This window comes from Chelonoidis abingdonii, chromosome 2, assembly GCF_003597395.2.
Source record: "Chelonoidis abingdonii isolate Lonesome George chromosome 2, CheloAbing_2.0, whole genome shotgun sequence".
NCBI classification, from domain to species: Eukaryota; Metazoa; Chordata; order Testudines; family Testudinidae; genus Chelonoidis; species Chelonoidis abingdonii.
In genome coordinates, this window is record NC_133770.1 from 185,513,850 (window position 1) to 185,539,358 (window position 25,509).

Here is a 25,509-nt window from a genome sequence, read left to right on the forward strand (position 1 = left end):
TGTTCAGTATCTTCTACCAGTGACAAGTGCTACTTCATCTTAAGTAGCAGAAGATGTAGAGGCAGCCCTGAACAACTCTTCAGAGAAGTGTCTTAAGTTCTGCCTCAGCTTTCAAGAGGGACTGTAGTTCTCCTATCCACCCTAACAATAGTGGCCTTTTGGACATATAACTGCATAAAATAAAAGCAGAAGTACACTGCTTAGTTCAGGCCTGGCCATTCCAACGTTCTTAGAAATGGCCACTATGATTTGCTATACATATTAAAATTCCATGAAATTACTTTCACCCACTACACTGTTTTGAGCTAGAATATCATTTCACTTGCTCTAGATGACATTAATAGGTTCAAGTAATAAGGTTTCTTGGATTATCAATTTAAACTGTGTTCAGGTAGAGGCCAAATGAGGAAAGATTTTAGCTTCAATAGGATAAGTAGTGCTAAATGAAGCATTCAAAATTGAAGAGTGATATAGCTGATGATTAGTGGCTCAACTTTAAATGTCTACACCCTAGTATAAAAAGATTTCTTTTAACTGCTTCGGTTGGACTGATGAAACTCAAAGTTTAAGTTCTAAATCTTGAAAGCAGCTTGTTTAGGTCAAACAGTATCTTATTTTTCAGTTTCTAGTCACAGAAACCTTTTATTTCTTCTGAATGTTTCTATAAGAAAAATTAAGGACCCTGCGACTAGTGGGCCATATCACTTGAAAGCAAAAAGTAGCTACAACATGAGAAAAGCTTCCTCCTCCAGCTAGCTCAAGAGAAGAACACAGAAGAGAAAAGAGTCTGATCCAGAAAGATTTTGACCACCATTAACCAGAATGGCAGTTACAAATGGTCAGTACCTCTTAGATCCGTCCCAAAATATGCAGGTTTAGGAAAAAGAATGGGCAATATGCTAACTACAAAAGAATGGGTTAAATTATGTACGACATGGCAGGATTTCTCACAACAAAGCTAATAAGCAGACTTCCAAACACTATCAATAATGTAGGAAGACATCTGATTTAAAGTCCTTTATTAACCTGAATATAAAAAGACAGAAGTTGTTTATGATATAGGACAGAGTTCTTGCTTCATGTGGAAACAAAATTTCTTTACAAAGTGAAAAAATAAATACTTCTTGGAGTAAGGTTTATGCGCTAATATGTGTGATAAAAAAGTAGAGTTTTAATATTTTGACAAAAGTCTGTGCAAAGAAACAAATGCATTCATACACATTACTGCTACATTAAGGCAATATGAAAAGTATACTCAGAAAATCTCAGTAAAGTGACAGTGTAGTTTTCTAGCTTTAATTTAGCTAGTATTGCACCCAAATATGGTCTTCTAGTTTCCTCTGAATCATGGAGAATACACTAGTTGACCAAAGTCCAAAACGCCCAAATGGGGGTGGAAGAGAAGTTTTAGCAAGAAAGATAACCAAGCAACTCAAAAGTTAAACTCATGAAAGCACTTAAAAAATTATACGAAGTTTACACTATTTTAGGCCAAAATGGATTTTTGATCATTCAAGCAAAATCAGCCTCCACAGCTAAGGCAGATTTACAGCTGAGAGTTGAATCTGTGGCAACCTGGACACATCTCTAGGGTTGGCTAATTTATATCCTCCCCAAGAGGAGGAAATGGTTTTCCCTTTTGATTTGCAAGCAAAGCCCCAGAACAGTTCCTCAGTGGAGGATCATTACTAAGCAGGACAGACTTCCCTGACTAACATCTCAAGATCCAGAAATTAAAATTTGCTGCAAAAAAAACCTTCCAAAATTATCACTGCCATATGAATTAAGCTTTCATTAGATTGCTGATTTAAATGCAACTGCTTGCTTAAGGCCTTGCAACCTCAGTTTTTTAAAAATACTGTTTTTTAAAATAATTTCCCCTCACTTTAGAACAATTACTAAACACAGAAACTATGATCATCACACAAACTGACGTACAAATTTGTAAAAAAACTAGTTTTGCTATTAAAAATAATGGAGTGATCACACTAAAGGAACAAAATAAAAAGAAACTTAAAACCAATTATAAAATGTGTAAAACTACATATTGAATTATCCCTGCTGGGTATATCAAATAGACTTTACACCACATTTCCCAGAATTACCTAGCTTTTGGCACTATTGCCACATTGCAAGCTCATGCATCAAGAAGAACTTTCCTCCTTTAGATGACATGAATTTTTTTAGAGTTCTGTTTTCACAAGATGTCCCAAAACCTCTTCTTGGGCATGCTGAACAGAGAATATTGACCCCTCTCTGACCCAGAGATGTAGTGTGGTTTTTGCTTCTCATTGCAGGCAGGAGCTGGAGTGATTGCCTTCTTCACAATCAATGGCTGTAGTTCATTTTAGTGCAGTTTGTAAAAAGTACATGATGCTTTAGAAGTGTACACATAGATCATATCACTGTCAGGTTGAGCAGACTGGTGTGAGTTGGCAAATACACATGCTGGACATGCTCTACCCGAGACCTGCAAACTGGACACGACTGGAGAAAAAGAGATAGAAAGTATTAGGGAATGCTCCTTCACCACAATTTTGAGACCCTATATGTCTCATGAGCACAAAGTCATCTCCTTAATGAATAAACGTTGGTGAGACTGAAGTATTCAGATCTGTTGTCTCCATATTTCCAATATAGACACAACAAGAAACTTTTATGCCACTAATTCCTAACTTCTCTGCAAAAAATACATTAATTTTCATCAAAAAGAATGACTACATACTATAACAGACCTGAAGATCGCTGTGCAAGCTCAAAAACTTGTCTTTCACCAACAGAAACTAGTCCAATAAATTACCTCACCTACGTTGTCTTTTACATGACAGCGCCACCTATTTAGCTTATCATCTAAACATATTCTTGTGAACTAAGATATTATGCAAACTGAATTTAAATACCAAACTTCATTGAGTATATTGGTCAAGATCAGTTAATTATACTAGTAAAAAATGAACTGTAAAGTGAAATCAGCTGTTAAATACATTAGTGTGGAATATCCCAAGTGACACTGCAATTACCTGCAACTGGGCAGCACAGGTCTCACAGCATACTGTGTGGCCACAAGGACAAAAGGTAGAATTGATTTCTTCCTCACAACACACCATACACAGCATAGACTCCTTCAGCTTCCGCAACTTCTCTTGAAGAGCTTTTGTTTGCTGGCAACTGAGACCCTCACAGCTGTCACAGTTCATATTACTTTCTGAAGATTTAAGCGGAGAATTTGGTGGCGTTTGATCACTTCTTGAAACAAGATCCACAATGCCAGCATTGTAAAGAGTCCTCCTCGCATGATCATAAACTTCCTTTGATGTTCGTTTAATGTCAAAGACATACTTTTTACCAAGATTGATGTTTTCATTCAGGAACAAGGATGCCAGGTGGCCCTTTAAATCTCGACTATACTGCATCATAACAGCATTAGTAACAGTGTCACACCTACAAGACAAACCCATGAGACAAGTGAAAAAATTGATTAGTTAATACTGAAACCTCAATGTATCTTTTGTTCCCTAAGCTCAGACACCCACGAAGGGTGAAATCATTCATAGCATGCTTACCCTACATAATTTTGTTTCTATATGACAGCTGTATTTGCAAGGATTTTTAAAAACCGAATTAGAGGAATGAAGCTATAGATTTTGATCTTTTCAATAAATTATAAACATATATGCTAGAAATGAAAACAAGTGTCTACTGCTTACTGAGGTATCTGTATTAGAAACTGATTTAGTTTTCATTCTGAGGAAGTGCTATTTATATTGTGATAGTGCAGAGAAATCTTGTTTGCTTATCTTGAATTGTATATTCCCACCCCAGAAAACCTCAGCAATAAGAATCTATCCAGCTCTTGAATGTAACAGAAGCAGAATAGAACTATGTCTGAATTTTGTTTCATACCACTGCTGCTGTTCCTGGTGTTGAGTGTGCAGGAGTAGCAGCAAAGATATGATGGAATTCTGCAGGGGAATATCTAAAATGCAAGTTAGTGTGAGGAAATGTCAAATACCGACAATCCTGTGCCAAGTTTAAATCCTTGACTCAACTGCTGTTGAAAAGGTAGGACAAGTGATTTACTCCACTAGCAATACAAACCTGTAAAATGCATGCGTCTCTGTTATTGCTCTGTACAGTCCACTAGCTGCTCTGGTACTGATCATCTTAAACAAGAGAACTACGCTATTACCAGACTCGTTGGTGACCGTCAGATACACATTCTTCCCAGACTGGGTTGCCATTTGAACAACAGGATAAGAAATCCTAAATATGAATAAAAAATGATGAGTAATGTGTGTGTGGCAGATTATTCTCCCTCTAAAAACTAAGGCAATTTCTACAGCCACTCACATAGTGTACTATGAGAAACATACTCTAAGACTACCCAGAGGAAATTAACAGCTACTTTGCAAACAAAGAGGCCTTTTCAATTTTCTATAATGTTAGATTGAAAATGCTGCACTGAACAAGTACAGGACAGCTATACCACTAATACAGTCCCCATGTAAGCACATAACTTATGTGTATAGCCCCAAACAGTGTTTTACATCAAAGGTCTCCTGATGAAAAGGCTATCAGAAGTGGATAAATCCCTAGTCACTGCATGGTCCAGCAGCTCTTGCATGGTCCAAACCAGAACAAAGATACAAAAGATTCTAACACACTTCCTTTAGAAGAACACAGTTTTGATTATATAGATATAGAAACAAAGTATAGCTCACAGAAAAGTCAGAAGATTAGATTCTTTCACCCCAGTAACTTACCTGTTAATGGGGCTGAAGTCATCTTTACAGACGGAGATGCCCTCAGGTCCAACACCAATAAGAAGTTTCTGCCCTTCACTGTCTCTCACTGAGTGCCACTCCACCCCATAGTTCTCCAGCGTTGACACAATCTGCAGAACCTGGTACTCTGCTGAAGCCTGGCTCAGCCCTTCTAGTTCCTTGTGCTTTGCAGTAATACTGTGGATAAAAAAAGACGGTTAGGTGAACCATTCAGCCATATGCAGTAATCTATAGCAACATCTCATTTTAACAAGATTCTAAATGATCAAGTTAGGTGGTGCTTATATAAAAGTACTAAATTACTTGGTCTGTTTAGTTATAGCTGGCTACGTGTTTTCGATCATTAAAGTGACAGAACTAATTACATATTCTTGGACTACTTAAAGGATCCATATAGTGTATTTACTTGACTGACTATAAAAGAAAAAGCTGCATGCTATTTTAGAAACCATATCCCTTGTGTAGAAAGGCTCTCGGACCACAAAGTTCCTAACAGTAAAAAATTCACATGCATGCAAATACAACATTCAGCATTTTTCTCCTTGATGTTCAGGTTTTACACTACAAAAATGTATGCGCGTGTGCAGGGAGTAGTCTTGGGCTAGTTTACAACAAAATCTAAGGGTATTAAAATTATGGAGGGTCTAGGTATCTAAAGTATTGTGCCTTTAGACAAATGTAGTCTTCTATATGACATTCTTGAACTTGATTATATACAGTCACTCCTCACTTAACATTGTAGTTATGTTTCTAAAAATGCTACTAAGTGAAACGATGTTAAGTGAATCCAATTTCCCCATAAATGGGGAAGGGTTAGGTTCCAGGGAAATTTTTTTTTGCTGTACAGTACATGCATAATGTTGGCTGATAGTTTACAAGTTCTCTTTCTTTGGGATGTTGATTTTACTTGAATATCCATCAAAAAGCAATAGTTCTGGCTCTCCCTTGAGCAGTGTCCTTACACAGTGTGCAGCTGGACAAGGTAACTGGAATTACCCTGATCAGACTATTTAGCCTGCCTTTACTTCCGAATCAATGAAAATTTAAACAGTTACCTCTTTCCATTTCCAAAAAAGAAATGTACACTACCATCTACAAATGCAGCAGATATGTAGGATCACTTTCATTAAAAACATTCTGGTTAGAGTTTGGTTTCCTTTCAAAGAATAGCTGACTAACACTAGCTTTGATATTTTTTGCAATACCACTCACACTTAAATTGTAGCACCAAATAACCAGACACTAAGAATTTAAATTAGTAAATGACAAACAACTTTTGTCACTGGTTGTTAGAGTAGCTGGAGCAGTTATTTACCTGTCTAAGGTGGCAGTAGTGAGCTCCTTTGCACACAACTCTTCATAGCTGTACTTGGCAGTATTCTGGTTATAATCCCCAAACTTCATCTGAGCCAACAATGCACTAAGTTCAATGGCATGCTCTGGAGAACACTGAAGATTACCAGCCAAAAGATCCTCTCTTATATGCAAGAAAAACATATGCCTGCAAGAGAATAACTTTTTATTTTTAAAAAGTTTGACCAGCACAGAAGTCAATAATTGGTTGACACTCTAGAATGGTCACTGAGCATATTAAATACCCAATAGTTCTGGCATCAGCACTAGAAAACTGACTTGGTTTTGTTAACGCTTATGCTATCTTTTCAAAAGCCAGCCTACATTAAAAGATGAGTTTCTTTCAGTAGCTTAATTTAAATACTGAACTGTCCAGCAAATCCAAAAAGAGCAAATACTTCAATATCTTACAGCCATTAAAAAATTCTCCCTATCAGTTAATATCTGAAAATGTTACATTCATCAAGTGAGAATTACAGATTAAAGAAACAAAGCACTCATAGCATGTAAAAGGCTACCATGTAGTTATGTTGCTGCACTGTCATTTCTAAATAAATATGCATTACTTCAGTATGCACTATTATTCATAGTTAAATGAAGTGAATATTGTAAAATACTAAGCATAAATCAGCACATGCAGTTCTGTGAAATTTCAGTTGAGAAATCTGTGGGAGGTTTCCTTGTTTATTCAAAACAAACAGCTCTCCTATAGCACTCCTAGAGAGGTGGTGTGATGTTCCCCAGCCTGAAAGAATCCAATGAAAAATACTTGAAAAACCCACAAAGATGCTGTGAAAATATACTATGTTTACTTTGTAAGCATGTTTATTCAGCCAGTTATTGCTGTTCTGGACTTAACTTTTGACCTTTAGATTTGTATTTGTCATGTTGGGTAAACAGCTGAAAAAAACAAGATGGATAAAAATCAATTTTTAAAAAAATTCACTTATTTAAATCCATTTAAATTAAACCAATTTAAAATTGACAACCTATATTTAAACCTAAACTACTTATAAGATATTAAAATAATTTACAGTACCTAAAAAACTTCAAGCAGTACATAATTTCAGCTGTTTTAAAAGAAGTCAAACCACTGAACTGGTGGCAGTCACTCACTAAGCACCGGGAATCAGTTTGAAATGCTAAAACAGCTTTTGACAGTAGTCTCTTCTGCAGATGCAGAGACTGTTTTCTTCATGTCAGTTGCTTCAACCAGTTCAGTTCAATGACAAGTTTATTCAAAGTTGAGAAACCGAAAGGGAACTGAAAAAAGTAGGAAAGCCTGTTTTAATATTCTGAATTATAAATAAAAATGAGGTGTGAAGATGAGATGTCCTAGTTCTAAAATCTTGATAGGTTTGATGACCAGAAACCACCAGTTCAATTCACTAACTACAGATAATACTTCCTTTGTTTTATTAAACAGTTTTAAATGCAAAACATGTTTGATAAACTTTATCTTATGTATCCAGCACACAACATAGTTTTATAGAATAAAACCAAATTTTTAAAAAATATTGGTTCTGTGCATTTAATTTAGTTTTCCATCCACATACAGCCTGAAACAAAACTCATGTAAAAAAATGAATCAACTAAATATGAAAATGTTTCACTTTTTTAAGATAATAAAAATGTAAAAATTAAGAACCCGGGCCAATAGAAGTTACTGGAAGCGGCCAGTGGGAGCCACGGCCAGTGGGAGCCACGATCAGCCAGACCTGCAGACGGGACAGGTCCAGCCCATCATGGGCTTTCCCTACAGTAGCGGTGACCCGTCTGAGAAACCCTGAACTACAGAGTACAAATGCAAAACAAGATTAAGGGTCATGGTGTCCTGCTTGCCAATTTAAATCAGTTAAAATTGGTGATGTAAATCAATGTGATCACAGACTAATCTGCCATATTTTGGGTGTTAAAGCAGAGACTCATCCTGAAGTAAGATGCTGAGCCACTCCAAAGTCTGCCACAGGGACTGCAGTTATCATTGTAGTTACATCTCAACAGTGACAATCATGCTGAAAGTCTTGGAGCTTGTCTACACTTGAAACACTACAGCTGCACCACTCTAGCACTTCAGTGTAGACACTACTATGCCAGCAGTTCTCCTGTCAGGGTATGCAATCCAACTCCCCAAGAGGTAGTAGCTAGGTCAACAGAAGAATTCTATCAACCTAACACTGCGTAAGCCGACCTAGCCCCCAGTGTGGCCATGCTGCTGAGGGGTGTGGATTTTTCATACCCCTGAGCAGTTGGGTCGACCTAACATTTCAGTGTAGACCAGGCCTTAAGATATGTCTACACTTACAACAGTATGTCACTGTAGCACCTCAGTGTATATACTCTCACTACAGTGACATAAGGAGGTCTCCTGTTGCTGTAGTTAATCCACTTCACTGAGAGGGGTAGCTAGGTGAACTGAAGAATTCTTCCACCCATCTAGTATGGTCTGCACAGGGACTAGGCTGGCTAAACTACATCACTCACAGATGTGGATTTTTTACACCCCTGAGCAACGTGGCTGGGTTGATTTAATTTTACAGTGTAGACCAGACCTTATTTGGGAATCAATATTCTGCTCTTCCATTTCAATAGTGAAAGTTTTATGCAATGGCATATTTGATCTTGAAGAATTAAATATTTTCTACATTTTGAGATGAACGTAAAACCTATCTAAATCTTGCTAAACAATTTTTGACTATGTTTATTTTAGAAGAATTATCCATTTTCATTACTTCTGCTAATTTGTTCACCAGTTCCCTACGTTTTTAACTTTAGACATGCTGAGTCAAGTAAGTTTTTACATTTGGTAATCATTACATATTTGCCACCCAACTTGCTGCACTGAGCAGCAGATTTCACATTTGCTACAGTTAGAATGAGAAAGTTATCTAATGAATAAAATATTGTAAAGGCTAAAAATAATGTGAGCTAGCCAAGGCCTGAGTGTGATGAGTTGCAACCCGAGTTGCAGCTTTCTTCCTCCTCCACACCCCTTGGGGGGGGGGGGGGAAGAGTAGGAGAAGCGATGCTTAGGTCTTCAACCTGACTGTACCATCACACACCAGAGTGAGAACTGATACACCAAATAAAAACTACCCAAAATAAATGTTTTATAAAGCAATCCTTATGCACCATGAAAGAAAAGGCAAAAATTAATTCATTTTATTTTTGCTGTGCAGTTTATTTCTAACCAAAAACTGAAGCATTATTAAAAAATTGCAAGATGTTTAACTGTAGGTGTCATATCAAATTGAAATTTTAGCCACATGCATGGAATTTGACAATATATTTAACTTTTTAAGAGCAATTAATGCAGGTTATCTAAATTAAACTACTCAGACTTGCTCTGGCCAGGATAGCTGTCTATCAGTAATCATTTGTTCAGCTTTGCCCCCCAGATTAGAAAAATGAAAAGCCTATTCATATACTTCTGCATTCTACTGCTCTGAACATATACCTCTACCCTGATAGAACTTGACCTGATATAACATGAATTTGGATATAACCCAGTAAAGCAGCACTCCGAGGGGGTGGGGCTGCATGCTCCAGCAGATCAAAGCAAGTTGGATATAATGCAGTTTCACCTATAACACGGTAAGACTTTTTGGCTCCCGAGGACAGTATTATATCAGGGTAGAGTTGTACTTTGTGATTTATGTATCAGACACATTTAAAGGGATACCACAAACTTGAAAACATTTGCCTGAAAAAATTTACTCCTATTATAGTTGCAAGCGACAAGATTACACGTGAAAAAAGGCAAAAAAATTTTCAGTGTGCTTTGTGCAGTTGACAGCACTTTGATTATACAGGAGAAACAGGAAGACAATCTCTACAGTTACTGAAAAGACTCTACAGACATTAACAGGGAGCTGAAAAAGCTACAAGATTTCTCCAGCAGATAGAACTGTATTAGAGAAGCAACTACAAGAGAGGCAACTGTTCTAGAACCACTTCCACTTTCTCTTGCTAAAGACCTATCAAGCCTAAAAAGTGAAGATGCAGGGAAGATACAGAATTCCAGTGTGAACTTGGGCAAGTCACTTAGCCTCTGTGCCTCAGTTCATCTATAAAATGGAGCTAACAGCTCCCTAGCTTACAGAGGTGTTATGAGGTATTCAGATAATGGGGGCCAGACAAATACTTCAGATAGAAGCCCACTGTAGCTTTTTCACCTTTATTTTCATACAAGAACACTTGAATGGAGCAGAAAGGAAGCAAAATTGATTAAAGCCTTTAGAAATTTTTCCGTCCAATCAGTGGTTACAGAGCACTCAGTTTAAAATGCTAATTATTTTGACCAGAGTGCTCTCTTCATACAACCTGTTTCTGTTCACACTCCCCAAAGTCATTTTCATCAGTCAACTTTAATCAATATCTAGGTTCCAGTTGCCTGATACACATGCAACAACCAGAACCACAGAATCTGGTGAAGTCAGCAGATACTACTCAGGGCAGATCACCAAATTAAAATGTTGGTGTGTAACTTAACATGAAGAGTTGTGAACCAGAAGCGTTTTTTCCCCCCTGGACATATTCAAGGTAAAACTAGAATGTCCCCTTCTGGGACCCTGACTTAACAGCTAGACTCCTAATCCTGCAAAGTTCATCTGCAGGGCTGAATGGACTGTCTGTAGCATTCTTGAGTCTTATTATTGAGTTTAACTACCAGGAGGCATTTAGCCAAATTTTTGCGAACTATGGTAGTTTTGGGGCTTGAGCACACAGCTTTTATTGGATCTCCAAAAACCAGTGAATAGCTGCTGTTTCAATATCCCAAGTAAGACTCCTTCAGGAATTCCCTGGATAGGCATTCTCAGGTGGCTCTCTAAGGTAAAAGGTGCACAATTCTTCAGAACAATGCATTCATTTCTAGGACACTCTGTTCAACAAGGCAGAGATATTCAGCACATTCAGAATACTGACTGGAAAGTCAAGACAAAAATGAAGTGGCAGTCCCAAGGAGCATTCCTGTAATAGTTCAATAATTCAAAAACTGAAGCCTTCTTTAAATTGGTTTCTTTTCAGTTTTTTTAAACAAACTGCACTGATTGCCATAAACTATTTCAGTTCAACCGGTTTATTAAAACTGAATTAAAGAGTCATTGACAGTTACATAGCTATATTATATTTTAACATTTTAGTTATGCAAGGATACAGTAACACTTAGAAACATGCTGGAAAAACACTACTTTAATCTCATTAGAACTGCTACAAAAAAAGTCAGTACTTTAGGAGTTACAAGATTCCTGCTTCTCTTATATCATGTGACTGATTCAAACAAGTAGCTCTTTAATTTATTTTTCTGAACCAGCTGTACAGTTTCACTTGAACTTTAAAAGCGCTATAAAAACCACAGCAAATCTTCATAATGCAAAATTTCACTCTTAAATGAAGTTTTACCATGGCTTGTGTTAATCTTTAATATCTCCCAGATGTTGGCACACTTCTGACATTACTAAGCCTGTGAAAAAACAGCAACTCTGAAATCACTTGTATACAGAAAAACTGCTTTCTAGTGCAGTAACAGAAAGTCACCATACCTTCCTCAAAGGGCTGCCACCTTGGATTCATATAAGGCTGTAACACTAATAGGAAAAAATTGAAGTTAAGAGTTTAATCTTTTACTACTCTGAAGTGTAGGACAAATACTCCAAGTTTAGCTGTAGTATTCTTGCATGACAATCCAAAATTTCTTGCCTCCAGTGTAATACACTCAAGATTGTATAGCTTTAGGATATTAAAGCTTGCCTTCCATTTTGAGTATGAAAATTTTTGTTTGAGAATGAAGCCAGGTGCTCCAGGATACTTCTGGATATAAAGTAGACTACTTCAAAATATAATCTACAGAATTACTGTCAGAATTGCAAAGTATCTAAAGGTTTGTCCATACAGGATAACTCACAAAAGTTAAGAGAATTAACTAAAGGTGAAGTGAAGGTGCATATATTAAAGTGCATTATACCCCAAAGTAGATGCTCTCATTTGGAAGTAAAATGGCCTTAGTTTGCTGTAGCTTGATCCTTGGAATTAAGGACACTTTACTTCTGAATGCAAGGATCCACACATGGATTTAATGCACCAATATATGTGCATTAACTTTACACCTTTAGTTAGTATGCCAACTCCCATGTAGAGAAGCCCTTAGTCTTCAATTTGACATTTCTAGCTAATTGTAGCCCACACAGGACTCAGGATTCCCTGGCTTTTTTGACTGAATAAAGCATTTCAGGCAGATGGAACAACGGTACCAAGTGGCTTCTGACCAAGCACCTACAACATTAAAATTAGTTTATTTTAATCTTGTCTTTTATACTGCCCTAATCTTTTTCATATTTTTATTGATGTTTTAGCAGCATACACAAACCCTTAGGGTATGTCTACACTACAAAATTAGGTCAATTTTATAGAAGTCGATTTTTAGAAATCAATTGCATATAGTCCACACTAAGCGCATTCAGTCGACAGAATGTGTCCTCACTAATGTGTCTAGCATCGACTTACGGAACAGTGCACTGTGGGTAGCTATCCCCCAGTTCCCACAGTCTCTGCTGCCCATTGAAATTCTGGGTTAAGCTCACAATGCCTGATGGGGCAAAATTGTCGCAGGTGGTTTTGGGTACATGTCATCAGTTGCCCCTTCCTCCATGAAAGCAATGGCAGACAATCATTTCACCCCAGACACCAGGGCGATCAGAAGAGCACAACAAGGCACACTGTGCATCAGGGAGGCTTTGAAAACCACTTTCATGACTGGTCAGATTTTGGTGTGACAGTTGTGTTTCTCCTTGATGCAAACCTGCCCCTTTGTTGATTTTAATTCTGTGTAAGCCAACTACACTCACCCCTTCAAAATAAAGTAACTATTGTTTTGAAACCATGCATTCTTTCTTTCTTAATTAAAAAAATGATAATGGACAAGGTAACCTGGGTGGGGTGGGGGAGGAGGGAAGGACAAGGCCACTTTGATTTTTAGTGTGGCTACAATAAGCAAACTCTTTGAATGACAGCCTTCTGTTGCTTGGGCCATCCTCTGGAGTGGAGTGACTGGGTGCCTTCCTTCTCCACATTGTTGGGCATCCGGTTGAGGAGGCTATGGAACAGGGGGAGGAGGGTAGGCGGTTATACAGCACATGCAGCAGGGGTCTGTGCTCTTGTTGGCTTTCTTGCAGCTCTAACAGATGCTTCATCATGTCCGTTTGCTCCCCCATTAGCCTCAGCATTGCATTCTGCCTCCACTCTTCGCACTCAATTCTTTCCTAGCCTCTGCCACTGAATGCCTCCATGCACTAAGCTGTGCCCTATCAGTGCATGAGGACTGTATGAGCTCAGAAAACATGTCATCGCGAGCGGGTTTTTTCCCTCCTTCTAATCTGCGATAACTGCAGGGACGGAGATGATGGGGGAGCGTAGAAATATTTTATGCTCTACGATTCTGGTGGACTACATTGTCACCTGTGCTGCTGAGTTCGCCACGCTGACCAAACAGGAAATGAAATTCAAAAGTGCCTGGGGCTTTTCCTACATACCCAGCTAGTGCATCAGAGTTCAAAGCGCTAGCTCCGAGAGACCAATACCATCAATTTGTGTCTGCACTACTCCCAAACTCAACCCAGCAAAGTCGATTTTAGCGCTACTCCCCTCGCTGGGGAGGAGTACAGAAGTTGATTTTAAGAGCTCTTTAGGTCGACGGAACAAGGGTCGATTGTGTAGACGCATTCATTTTTAAATCGACCTAACACAGCTAAATTCAACCTAACCCCATAGTGTAGACCAGGCCTTAGAAAAAAAATTTCCGAATCAAATGCATACTGGATTAGATTTTTCTTTTTGATAGTACCTAATTTTTTTTCCCAATGTAAAAAAGTAATACTACTAATGCAGAAAAGGTGGTCAACATAAGGATTTTTGTATGAATGGTTGACAGTACAAAAAAGTAACAATTAAGGGTACTGAAAACTACCAATCCTAATCAGTAACACAAATCTACATGTTGTGTCTACTGTTCCTCCCTTTAATATGTGATTTATGCAGAGTCCCTGAAGTGACAGCTATTGCAAACAGAAACAGCTACTTAGGAGCCATAATGAAATTTAGACGGGCAAAATTCAGCAGCCCACAGAAAGTATAACTGTACCTATTCCAGATGTTAAGTCACATTTGAAATTCTACTTTCCCTTTAAGAAAAAAGTTCACACGTAATATGGAAGTTCTGACCTCAAAATATTCTTTTTGCATACATAAAAGTAATTAAAATTTTTTAGTCTAGAAAGGTACATATGGGAACAGTCCAACAGTGCTGTCTTAATCCCTTTCTTGTTCCACGCTCCAGCTGAATGGTGCCTACAAGGAAATGAGGCTGAAGTAGCAAAAAGAGAGCTGCAATCTCCACTCTGCAGTGGGAGAGGCAATAGTGACCAGTGTTTCCAAAAGATAGGCGGCACAACCTGGAATCTCCAGTTGCTGTGCTCCTGGCAGAAATACTGCCAGTCCTTTGGGGCTAAACTGCTCCAGTACCTGGAGGCCCTCTCACTGATGCTGAAATGTAATTTGCAGCTCCTTGCATGATGTGAATTTGAACTATGAAGTATAATCTCTCAAAATGGAGTACTGCTGAATAATCACTGATTGAAACACTGAAAAAATAAGGCCCACCCCCCTCAACAAGATGACCCAATGTAAGTCACCTGATATGAGAAACTAAAATTCTGCACCTGGTGTACTCCTATTATATTTCCCAGTATCTCTATCCTAGTTTGCTCTCTGTAGAAGTGGGTGGAAAGGTTACTGAGGGCTGGTCTACACTACAGGGTAAAATCGATTTTAGATACGCAATTTCAGCTACGTGAATAACGTAGCTGAAGTCGAATATCTAAAATCGATTTACTCACCCGTCCTCACCGCGCGGGATCGATGTCCGCGGCTTGCCATGTCGATTCCGGAACTCCGTTGGGGTTGGTGGAGTTCCGGAATTGATATGAGCGTGCTCAGGGATCGATATATCCCGTCTAGATGAGACGCGATATATCAATCACCGAGCAATCGATTTTAACGCACCGACACGGCGCGTAGTCTAGACATGGCCTAACAGCTATTCAACTCAGCTTCAGATAAACAATTAGATGCATTTAACAAACAATGGCAGCAGTTAGCTTTTATTTGCTCTAATAAAATGAGAGCAACATATCTAATCCAAATCCCTGGGTAACCAGTGTTACTATGTAAAAAAAGTGAGAAACTGGCCATTTCCTCACTCTACCCCACCCCCCATATAATCAAATGTCTAAAATAGCTATAAATTTACATCAACAAATCAGACACTCTTTAAAATTAGCCCACAAGTGCAACTAGGTAATGTGGCAATGAAGCAGTTCACTGTACTGGTCTTTAAACCAGAATGCTTATTTTCCTTTCTGAGTCATTATACATATATTTAAAAAATACACAAGTACATAAAACGTTTCTCAATGGAATATGGCAATGCCATATTTTTGAACAAAATGGTTTTCAAACAAGTAAAACAGTTATTTTAAATACTAATTCATTAGAATTTTCAGTGTAATATGTCAGTTTGACAAAAAGGTGCCAATAGCTGTATATGAATATCTGATTTTCAACCCATTCACACAAGTAAATTATATAACCTACTTTGCCTCAGTGTCAGGTTACTGAAATAACATTAATAAAATTTGTTTTAGTCAGGCATTATGTTTCTCAGCTTTCTAGAAAGCTGGTTTTAAACAGAAAGCTAAGTTTAATAGAAGTGATGGCTTCTGGTCCATTAAGAAATAAAACAACTAATTTACATCAATCTTTGCAGAAAGCTTTCTTAACAAAATTAAGTGTCCACATATTACATAATGGAAAAAAAGATGTGGACAAATTACCCCAGAGGAATGGGGTTTGATTTGGAAAAGACTAAGTCTAACACAATGAAATTTCTTTCAGATACTGTTCCAACAGTACCTCACATCAGTCAGGATAAAAATATAAAAAGGAAATAATGCTGGAGAAATTATGGCCAAAGAGGAGATTTTATGCTTATCCCGTGGTCATGTCCACTCAGAGTATTGAGATGCAATCCATAGCCAAATATCACAAATTGTTGAATATTTATTACCAAAGCCTCCTTTGGTAATCCTGTTGGGGCTTCCCAGTGGAACTGGTCTCATCTAGCTACTTCACTACTGACAGCCTCATACTGGAAAAAGAAAAAACAGACAACCACAGAGGAATGGTTCAAAGAAATATGGGAGGTTGTGGTTATGGAAAAATGAACACCAATTAACCCAGCAAAGCAGACTGATACTTATATATTTGGCTAGCTTTTATTCAATACTCAGACAAAATACACCTATCCTTTTTTTTAAATATTAACATTTGATAGACATGCCTTGTCTTAAATAGGTGTATATAGAGATTTCATTCAATAAAATCACTAGAAACAATACAGGTATTGTGAAAATGCTTACTCTAATATGGTAAGACTGTTTAATAGAAAGATTTGATCATTAAATTCTGGTATAATGTCTCTTTATACAAAAGAGAACTGTTGTAATGATAGCTTAGTTTCTGATATTTACCAGGTAAGGATTTGTAAAGTCTGTTTAAATCTTTCTAAATAAAGAGCTTAAAAAATAAAAATGATGCTTGTTTTATGTTATTCAGAATAATACTTACTGTAAAATTAATTTGAATGCTATACTTCATAAATAATGCACATTTTGTACATATGGGCTCAAGTTTTGAGTTTATCTTACCATACTTCTCCTTTTGAAATGTACTGTTTTATTATTTTGTATTACTATTTACAGCAATTTGCCCCCTCATACAGTCTGGCAAACATTGCTTATTGTTATAAAGCTGACAAGTTCCTAGACTTCTTTGCTTCTTGTACTTGTTTCATAAAGAAACCTTTTAACCACAAAAACAGAACTTTCTGCCTCGAGACAAGAGTTCTAAGCCAATCAGGAACTGAATGTCTTCAGATCCTGGGCTGTGTTCCAATGCAGCAGTCACTGATTTGTCAGACATGCCTAGTAGCTATTAGTCAGGGGTTACTCGCAGTCAATGACCTAAAGTTACATTACCATGGGGAGCCATACAGCTGCCTCTGGAGCCTCTCAGCACTAAAACAAGAACAGAAGAGCCACTCCTAGTCACTTTTGAGGTTTTAAAGTTTAACAAACCCATCTGAAAATATAAAGCTAAAACTTCTTAAGTGTGCCAGTCATCTTGGATCACAACTTCAAACCCATTTGCTTCCCTGCTCTAAAATCTTGTTTGCCTTCTGTTACGAGAACTGTTTTATAGCAAGTTCTTTGATACAGCAAATACCACTCCTTAAAACCTGATTCCTTCAAATTCAATGGAGCAAGAACCCTGTTAAAGTGATCGCTTGATAGCATAGGTTATTCTAATGAACAAAATGCTTTAACAAAGCCTGGACCATCTGTTAAAATGTCTATTTACAAATGCAAAATATATTTTGAAAGCCACAAAAGATGGAAATGTCTTTTAAACTGTGTTAGAACATAAACTGGTAATGTTTCAGATAAAATGAAAAAGTATTTTCTCTTTCTCAAAGGAATATATTTCTTACTCAAAGAACACCATAGAAGCCTCAAAGACTAAAAATGTATACAACATATGTCTTTGAAACAGGCCTGCTCCTTTCTATGTCTGAGAAGACTTGCTTGTGAAATTTGAGTTGCCACAGCATATTATTTCAATAGATTTATGCCTGCATTGATCCATTTTACCTTTTATTTCACTGGATACAAGTTTAGACTGGTTAACTTTGCAGCCATCATTCACCACAACAAAGGATTTAGATTTTAAAAAACCCAGCAGCCAGCCAATAAACCGAAACCCACGCTAGAGCACCAACAATAAAAGCAACTGTTTCCCCACTCTTAAAAAGGAAGAAAAAGTAAGCAAGCATAAGATACTTCATGCAACACCTTCACTTATTTAACTAATGGAAGCTGTTTCATGGCTGTAAAGATTAGGCAAATTAACAATCTGCTATGCCCTGGAAAGCCCAGCAATGCAAAGAAAAATAAAGACTGTAGAAAATATTTAAGAGTCACACTATTTTCCACATAGGCAACAAAGAGGCTAGTACTCAGCAGTCAAAACAGCTTTCTGGTATCTATTTTATAGAAGTTGTTTTGAATACTTAACGGACATGAAAATTATAGACACTAAACACACAGACCATGACTACACTACAGCAATAGAGCCACAGTGCAGACGCTACCTACATCAATGAAAGGCTTTTCTTGATGTACTTAATCCACCTGTCTGAGGCCACGTCTCGGCGCGTTAAAATCGATTGCTCTGGGATCGATATATCGCGTCTCATCTAGACGGTATATATCGATCCCTGAGCGCGCTTATATCGATTCCGGAACTCCACCAACCCCAACGGAGTTCTGGAATCGACATGGCGAGCCGCGGACATCGATCCCGCGCGGTGAGGACGGGTGAGTAAATCGATTTTAGATATTCGACTTCAGCTACATTCACATAGCTGATTTTCGTATCTAATCGAATTTATCACCTACTGTAGATCCACCCGTGAGAATGATTAGCTAGGTCAAGTGAAAATTCTCTAAGGGGCTGGTCTATCCTAAGTGGATAATCGATTAGATACGTTATCAGCAAATTCGTGAATAGTAGCGAGTTCAATTTCTAAAATCGATTTACTCACCTCTCTCAACCGCGCGGATCGATGTCCGCGGCTCGCCATGTCGATTCCGGAACTCCGTTGGGGTTGGTGGAGTTCCGGAATCGATATAAGCGCACTCAGGGATCGATATATCCCGTCTAGATTAGATGCGATATATCGATCCCCGAGCAATTGATTTTAACGCGCCGTTACGGCGCGTAGTCTAGACATGGCCTCAACCTTACTACATCCACACCAGGGGTAAAGTCAACCTAACTATGGCGCTCAGAGCATGAAATTTTTCACAGCCCTGAGCAATGTAGCAAGGTCAATCTAACTTCTAAGCATAGACCAGGCCTTTAAGTTGAATCATAAGTATAAGTATACAGAGACCTTTCTAATGAAACAGTAAAATTGTCTATTTGTGTTGTCTTTAAAACCATTCAAAAAAGGGGGTTTCAAACACTTTTTTGCAACTGTGTCACTCCAGCTCTTCAATATTGTAGGGTCTAGTAATTTATAGCTAACATGCTTTTTCAATTTAAAAACAATTATGATATTTAGTTAATTTAAGGAAAATCCAATGCTGTGATCTGCATGTGTCATGTTGAGGTGTGAAGAACACAGGCTAACTTCAGAGGCAATATGTAATGTGGCACAAGCTAGACATCCTGGCCTTATCTACACTAGAGAAATTGTCATGTTAACCACCGTTTTTACCGTCTGACACCACTAACATTTTTACATACAAAATTTTCATCATCAACAATGGACAGGTATTTACACAACTGCTTTGAATAATGCTGACTATCATATCATTCATCCCTGTATTATCTGGCTGGTTGCAATGTCAATGAAGAAACAAGGTGTCCCAGCTGTAATGGTACAAATAATCCTCTAAACATGACAGTGCACCTGCTCACTATTCAGTGATAGCTTAGACAAGCTTCTGGCCTGCTCTCCCTCCTCAATGTCCTCCCTTTATTCCATGCAGGCCTGAGAACAGCCATGGCATCTGGAGTTTGAGAATGTAAACGTGTATGGCTGTAGCTCCTGGACTTCACAGCCCACACATAGTACTTTCCGCAGAACAGAAACATTGGAATTAACTGAATTAAACTAGAAATGTGACTAGAAGAAAAGCAGACATTATGCAGTTCAAAGGTGCTGTTGTGCCATGTATACCCAAAAGAGCATTGCTTAGTATGGTCTACATTGTTGCAGCTTGCACCACTGTAACCCCACCAGTTCAGTTAGTAGTTTAATTATCTATCGCAGATGCAGCCTAAAACACCTATTTACCTCAATATGTGAGTGCACAAAAGTTTTGTTGTGTAATTTACACAAGCAATATAGGTTTAGACCAGGCTTGAGACCACCTAAAATTTAGGCTAACTTAGCTACCCCGAGAGACATAGTTAAGCCAACCTAAGTGCTGATATAGACGCTATGACTTCAGTGGAAGAACTCTTCTGTTAACCTAGCTACTACCTCTTAAGGGGGTGAATTAACAATAAATCAACAAAAATCCCTTCCATCACTCTAGCAAGCATCCACACTACTCTATAACAGGCACATAGCTGCAGCACCATAGCTGGGCCACTAACACTTGGAGTGTAGACAAGCCCTCAGTTTAAACTAAGTTTGTGTTTTTTTTATTATAAAGGAATTCTATACATTTTTTTCCTGTCTTTTCAACTAGAGAAATATCAAGAACATCAAGCCAGTTCTTCCCTTGTTTTAGAGGACTTCTTGGAGATTCTCAGGCTTTAGGCTGTGAGCTCTCACACCTTAACTGAATACCCAGGAGTATTCTATCTTTATATAAGAGTCTCTTGCTCTCAAACGTTCTTTGGAGTTCAATATGGAAACTAAAGTACCACTCTCAAACACCTTCCCCTCTCAACTGCTCTATTTTCAGTAAATTGTCAAGCAGTTTCACTAAATCTCTGGATGACCAAGAATTTCCAAGATAGAAAGGATCTGGAATTTCTATTATAAAACACAAATTTTTAAAAAGAAAAAAATTCAGGTCTTCATACATCATAAAGAGGGGGGAAAAGGACATGCCTAATATGTAGTTCTCCTGTGTAATAAGCATTCAGATCAGATCGTCAGCCACACTGCACAAATGAATTAGCTGAACATTTCTGGTAAAACAAATGAAATACCCAACAATCCTGGGATATGCGTTGTCAGACTTGAATATCACATTAAGATAGTGTCATTTATCAGAGGGAAAGCCCTGTTAGTCTGGATCTGTAAAACCAGCAAAGAGTCCTGTGGCACCTTATAAACTACTTCGTCATATGCATGTATTCACCCACAAAAGCTCATGCCCCAAAATGTCTGTTGGTCTATAAGGTGCCACTGGACTCTCTGCTGCATTAAGATAGTGGATCATCGTAATTTTGTGCTGCTTTTTTCATCAGTTTATGGTCCCCATTTAACACGAACTTGATGGCTGACAGAAATTAAATATACAAATGCTTTATGTTGCTAGTTCAAAAGCAAGAAAGTTATTGACCCGTCAAGTAAAGATGTGTGTGACATTTTCTAGTGTAAATTAAAATGAATAAGACTTCATTACTATATTTGCAGGAGTCTGGAACTCAAAAGATTGCTAACTATGCATTTTTCTGAACTGTAATTTATCATCAATTTAGTTATTATGCTTTATTTGTAAGTCTTCTACAGGAGAAGCTGTTCCTTTTGTAGCTTGAGAGAAGACCTATAGCTGTTGGAAAATTATTGTAATATGACACCAGACTAAGAGGAGTTTAGCAAGCTTAAGTATTGTGGTAGAAACTACTTCCTGCACAAACAGTTTAGAATGACCTGCAGTAACACATTGGAAGAGAGGTTACTATCGGGCATGCAAAAGCAATATAAATATTACACGCTACCTCCTGTATTTTTCTTTCACTTGTAGCATTAAATATGTATGGAATTAACTGTGCTGTTCTTAGCTCTCATATTTAGCTACATATGGTGAATAAGTTACAGTAGCACCCTTCCTCTTCAATCTCCAAAAAGACAGAACAATACATTTAAAGTGAGGTTAGGTTTTCACAGCAAGCTATACATACAGCTCAAAAGCAAGTAAGCTGAATATAAGTTACTAAATGATTGATACAGACAACATATAGCTACTTTATAGTATTAAATTACAGAACATGGAAATGTGAAATGAAGTTCACTCAAGATTGGATTAATCTTACCTTGTTTGTTCTTGCAAAATAAGATGTGGTTCTACAAAAAACTTGACACGCAGTTTCAATCGGTAAGGAGCTAGTCCATCCATCTGCTGGGAGATCCTATTTCTCAAATTCAGCCATAAACTCTCTCCTTTGCTGCCAGTGAACTGCAGTCCAAAGTAATCAACTTCTATAATCCCCAACCTTCTGCATACCTATAAAAAAATGGAAGTATTGTACAAGTAGATCTACAACATAGCTAATACCAAAGCCATCTCCCAAACACAGAAGTGTAGCTTTTTAAAAAATGCTCATACACATTACAAAACCTCAGCTCAAATAAAAAAGTTATCTTACTGAATCACTTTTCAGTAAGAAGTTATCAAAACTAACCAAAGCATTAAAGAAGCTTTTCAGATGGGAACCTGCAGATATTTATATGAAATGGCAATAAAAACAGGAGGCATCTCTGTTGCTCCAAATATACATCACAGGACTTACCACTATTTTTTCCCCAAAACCTGGGCACCTAAGCAAGTGTGACTTGATTCTCCATGATGCTGAGTTTGGAAAATAGAAGACTAAGGGGAGATATGATAGAGATCTATAAAACCATGAATGGTGAGGAGAAAGTAAATAAGTGTTATTTACCCCCAAAGAACCAGGTTACCCCATGAAATTAATAGGCAGAAGGTTTAAAAACAAACAAAAGAAAGTATTTCTTTACACAAGGCACAGTCAACCTGTGAAAGTCATTGCCAGGGGATATCTTGAAGGCCAACAGGGTTCAAAAAAGAATTAGTTAAGTTCACCAAGGATAGCTCTATCAATGGCTATTAGCCAAGATGGTCAGGGAAGCTATCCCATGCTCAGAGCCTAGGTGTCCCTAGCCTCTGATTGCCTGCTGCTAGAATTGGATAACAAGGAACCCACAGTGAACAGATAACTCAGTAACTGCCCTGTTCTGTTCATGCTTTGTGTAACGCCTGGCACTGGTCACTGCCTGCACAACTGGATACTGCACTAGATGGACCATTGGTCTGACAGCCCTTCTTATGAGCATCAGCAACTCCCAAGGAAGCCAAGGGCACTGCTGAAAACCAGGCCACTCGTTTAGGTGCCTAACACAGGCGGAGTGACCCAGGTTTGGCTATTTTGGCCAACGTGGAGTCAACTGAGCAGGCAGCAGGGTTCAGCTGGGGCAGGCAGGACGGGCAGATCAGAGGCACCAGCGTAACCCCCTCCCGGCCACGTGTCTAATGCTTACGGGCATGTTTGCGGTACCACGCGAGGGGCACCCGCAGCACAAGCCGGGGTCTGGCTAGGGTGGGCTCCATGCGTAGGGGGTCCCGCCCCCTCACCCCTCCGCCTGAGAAGGGCGAATTCGCCGCAAGGGGAGGGGAGACGCTCAGGCCTCTCCCCGCCCCGTGGGGTCCCCTCCCGGGTGAGACCGAGCATCCGAGGGCGCAGCAACCTCTGCGGCCAACATGGAGGCAGAATGGGGAGACGCACCGCAGGAAAGCAGCAAAAGCACCAGCGGCGGCTCCTGCCCCTCTCCCGCGCAGCAACCCCCCTCGAGGGCGGGGGGAGCGTTAGCAAAGGCGCGCGAACCCCGCGCAGGGCAGTGTCGGCCCCCCAACCCCCGCCGCCTCGCGAAGGGAGGGGCCAGGGTGCGGGACTGGGGGTTGGTCGCGTTCTCCGCAACGGCTGCGGCGCCAAGGGCCGTTGGGGAGCCGCGCGGCGCGAGCCCCGGGGCGGTGGCTCACCTGGTTGAGGCAGTCCTCGCCGTTGGCTTTGGCCTCCACCTCCACCTCCATCACCACCGCGTCCGGCCTGGTCACATAGCACAGCATAGCTGGGGCAGACATCCACCGCCAGCGCGGCCCCCGCCTCGGACACCGGAGCCGCCGCCGCCGCCGCCCCCCGAGCCACAGACCCTGCCCAATGCGCCGCGGTCCCCCCCGGGCACTCGTCCGGTCTAGCCCGCGGTGCCGCCCCTGCCCTGCCAGCCCGTCGCGCTTCTTTAGTCTCTGGTACGCTTTTACCGGCCGCCGGCGCGGGCAACTCCCCCATATATCCGCTCCGCCGCCCCGCCTCCGCTGCCGACCGGTAACAACAGGCCAATCACAACGCGTCTCTCATCGCTGCAGACAGTCGCTCTCGCCAATCAGAGTGAGGTTCTCTTGCGACCGTGGTGGCACGGAGGCGGTTTGTTATTGCTGCTCCCTCCCGACGACGGAGGGGTGGGGCTTGCTGCGTCCTGCGGGACTCGGTCCCCACGAGGGAGGAGAGGGAGCCGGCTGGCCCCAGCAAGGGCAGGTCGTGGAGGTCCCTGAGCCTGCACACAGCCAGGCCGTCCTGAACCTCTTCAAGCAGGGAGCCAGCCACGCTAAGGCTTGGGCTGCCCTTAAACATTATATCTGGTTGTATTAGAAGTTTACTCACACTCCTGTTAATCCATCTGTGCTACCAACCCCCTCGTGTGGACGCAGCTGGCTCAATGGACGTGAGCTGCTCTCGCCAAAGTGAATGTTGCTCTGGGTGGTGGCCTTCCTACACCGACAGAAAACCCCCTTCTGGTAGTGTAGGCTGCCTCTACCCTACCTGGCTGAGGCAACATAGCTGGGCTGGCATAGAGTCCATAGCATAGAAGTAACCTAAAAGCTTGTCTTCCTGTGAAGTTGCTCTGGAATAGCTATTCGTGAATAACGGCCTGTGTGGACACTTCTGTTCTGGAATAAGAGGGATTTTTCCCCAAATTAGTCCAATCTGCTTTAGAGTTCAGTCTGGAGTCTCTGCTGGTGGGTCTGGGAGTGTGTCTGCACTGACGATAGGTGTCTGGCCACAGTCTTGCTGTGTAAAGTGACCAGGCTGGATGTGGTGGCAGGCACGGTGAGAGAACTTTTGGGCTGTAGTACATCATGTTTGCTGTGACCACATCCCCTCTTATTTCACTTTATTTATTCAGATGCTACTACATTCAAGTGATCCTCTGAACTTGGGGCTCTGGTACAATTGTTCTCCCTTCCCTCCTGTCAGCACTGCGTGGTAGTGATGGAGGAGGTTGAGGCAAAAGCCAACAGCAAGGACTGTCTCAGAATTATTCATTTAAGAGTACAATATACAGTTATAAAAATGTATTTTGGTATCTTATTTCTAGGCTAAAATGACTCATCTGATTCTGTGAGTGGAAAATAATTTGAAATAGCAATATTAAGATTAACACTATTATCTCTGCTATGTCCTGATTATCCCATTTGTTGCACAGTGCACAAAGCACAGGAGATGGGGCAAACTGTGTGCGAAAGTGCCACAGACTAAAGTTCACGAACCTCCATGCACTGTGATGCTGCACCTGGGCACAAAGGATGATGGGCTGTTCTCCTTGCATACAGAACTCAGTAGATATGAACTATTGTAATAGACAGTGTGGGCTGGCCAGAGGAAAAACACCTGCACTAGATAATTACCTAGAAGTATGCATTTGACAAAGGCACAGAAC

The 25,509-nt window shown here is 39.8% G+C and overlaps 1 protein-coding gene across 2 annotated transcripts; it reads right to left on the minus strand.

Annotated features, from left to right (window-relative positions):
* Nucleotides 1-1,002: 1,002 nt before the first annotated feature.
* Nucleotides 1,003-24,050, minus strand: MYLIP (myosin regulatory light chain interacting protein). Of its 2 annotated transcripts, none has more exons than XM_032781203.2 (7): nt 23,774-24,050; nt 22,032-22,222; nt 6,100-6,285; nt 4,764-4,961; nt 4,099-4,263; nt 3,021-3,441; nt 1,003-2,487 (listed from the first exon to the last, which is right to left on the minus strand). In XM_032781203.2, the coding sequence occupies exons 1-7, from the start codon at nt 23,873-23,875 to the stop codon at nt 2,398-2,400; spliced, it is 1,353 nt and encodes a 450-aa protein (XP_032637094.1). In that variant the 5' UTR covers nt 23,876-24,050; the 3' UTR covers nt 1,003-2,397. The 2 variants fall into 2 exon arrangements, with proteins under 2 accessions (XP_032637094.1, XP_032637095.1); XM_032781204.2 differs by lacking the exon at nt 23,774-24,050 and adding an exon at nt 7,177-7,400 and having other exon boundaries at nt 22,032-22,117.
* Nucleotides 24,051-25,509: the final 1,459 nt, after the last annotated feature.

Excerpts from the sequence above, each read along its gene's own strand:
- MYLIP (XM_032781203.2), bottom strand. The coding sequence starts at position 23,875 with ATGTCTGCCCCAGCTATGCTGTGCTATGTGACCAGGCCGGACGCGGTG. Across the intron at positions 22,223-23,773 it reads GCGAGGACTGCCTCAACCAG|GTATGCAGAAGGTTGGGGAT; the intron begins GTGAGCCACCGC and ends ATTTTTTTATAG. Across the intron at positions 4,962-6,099 it reads ACTACTGCCACCTTAGACAG|TATTACTGCAAAGCACAAGG; the intron begins GTAAATAACTGC and ends TTTTATCCACAG.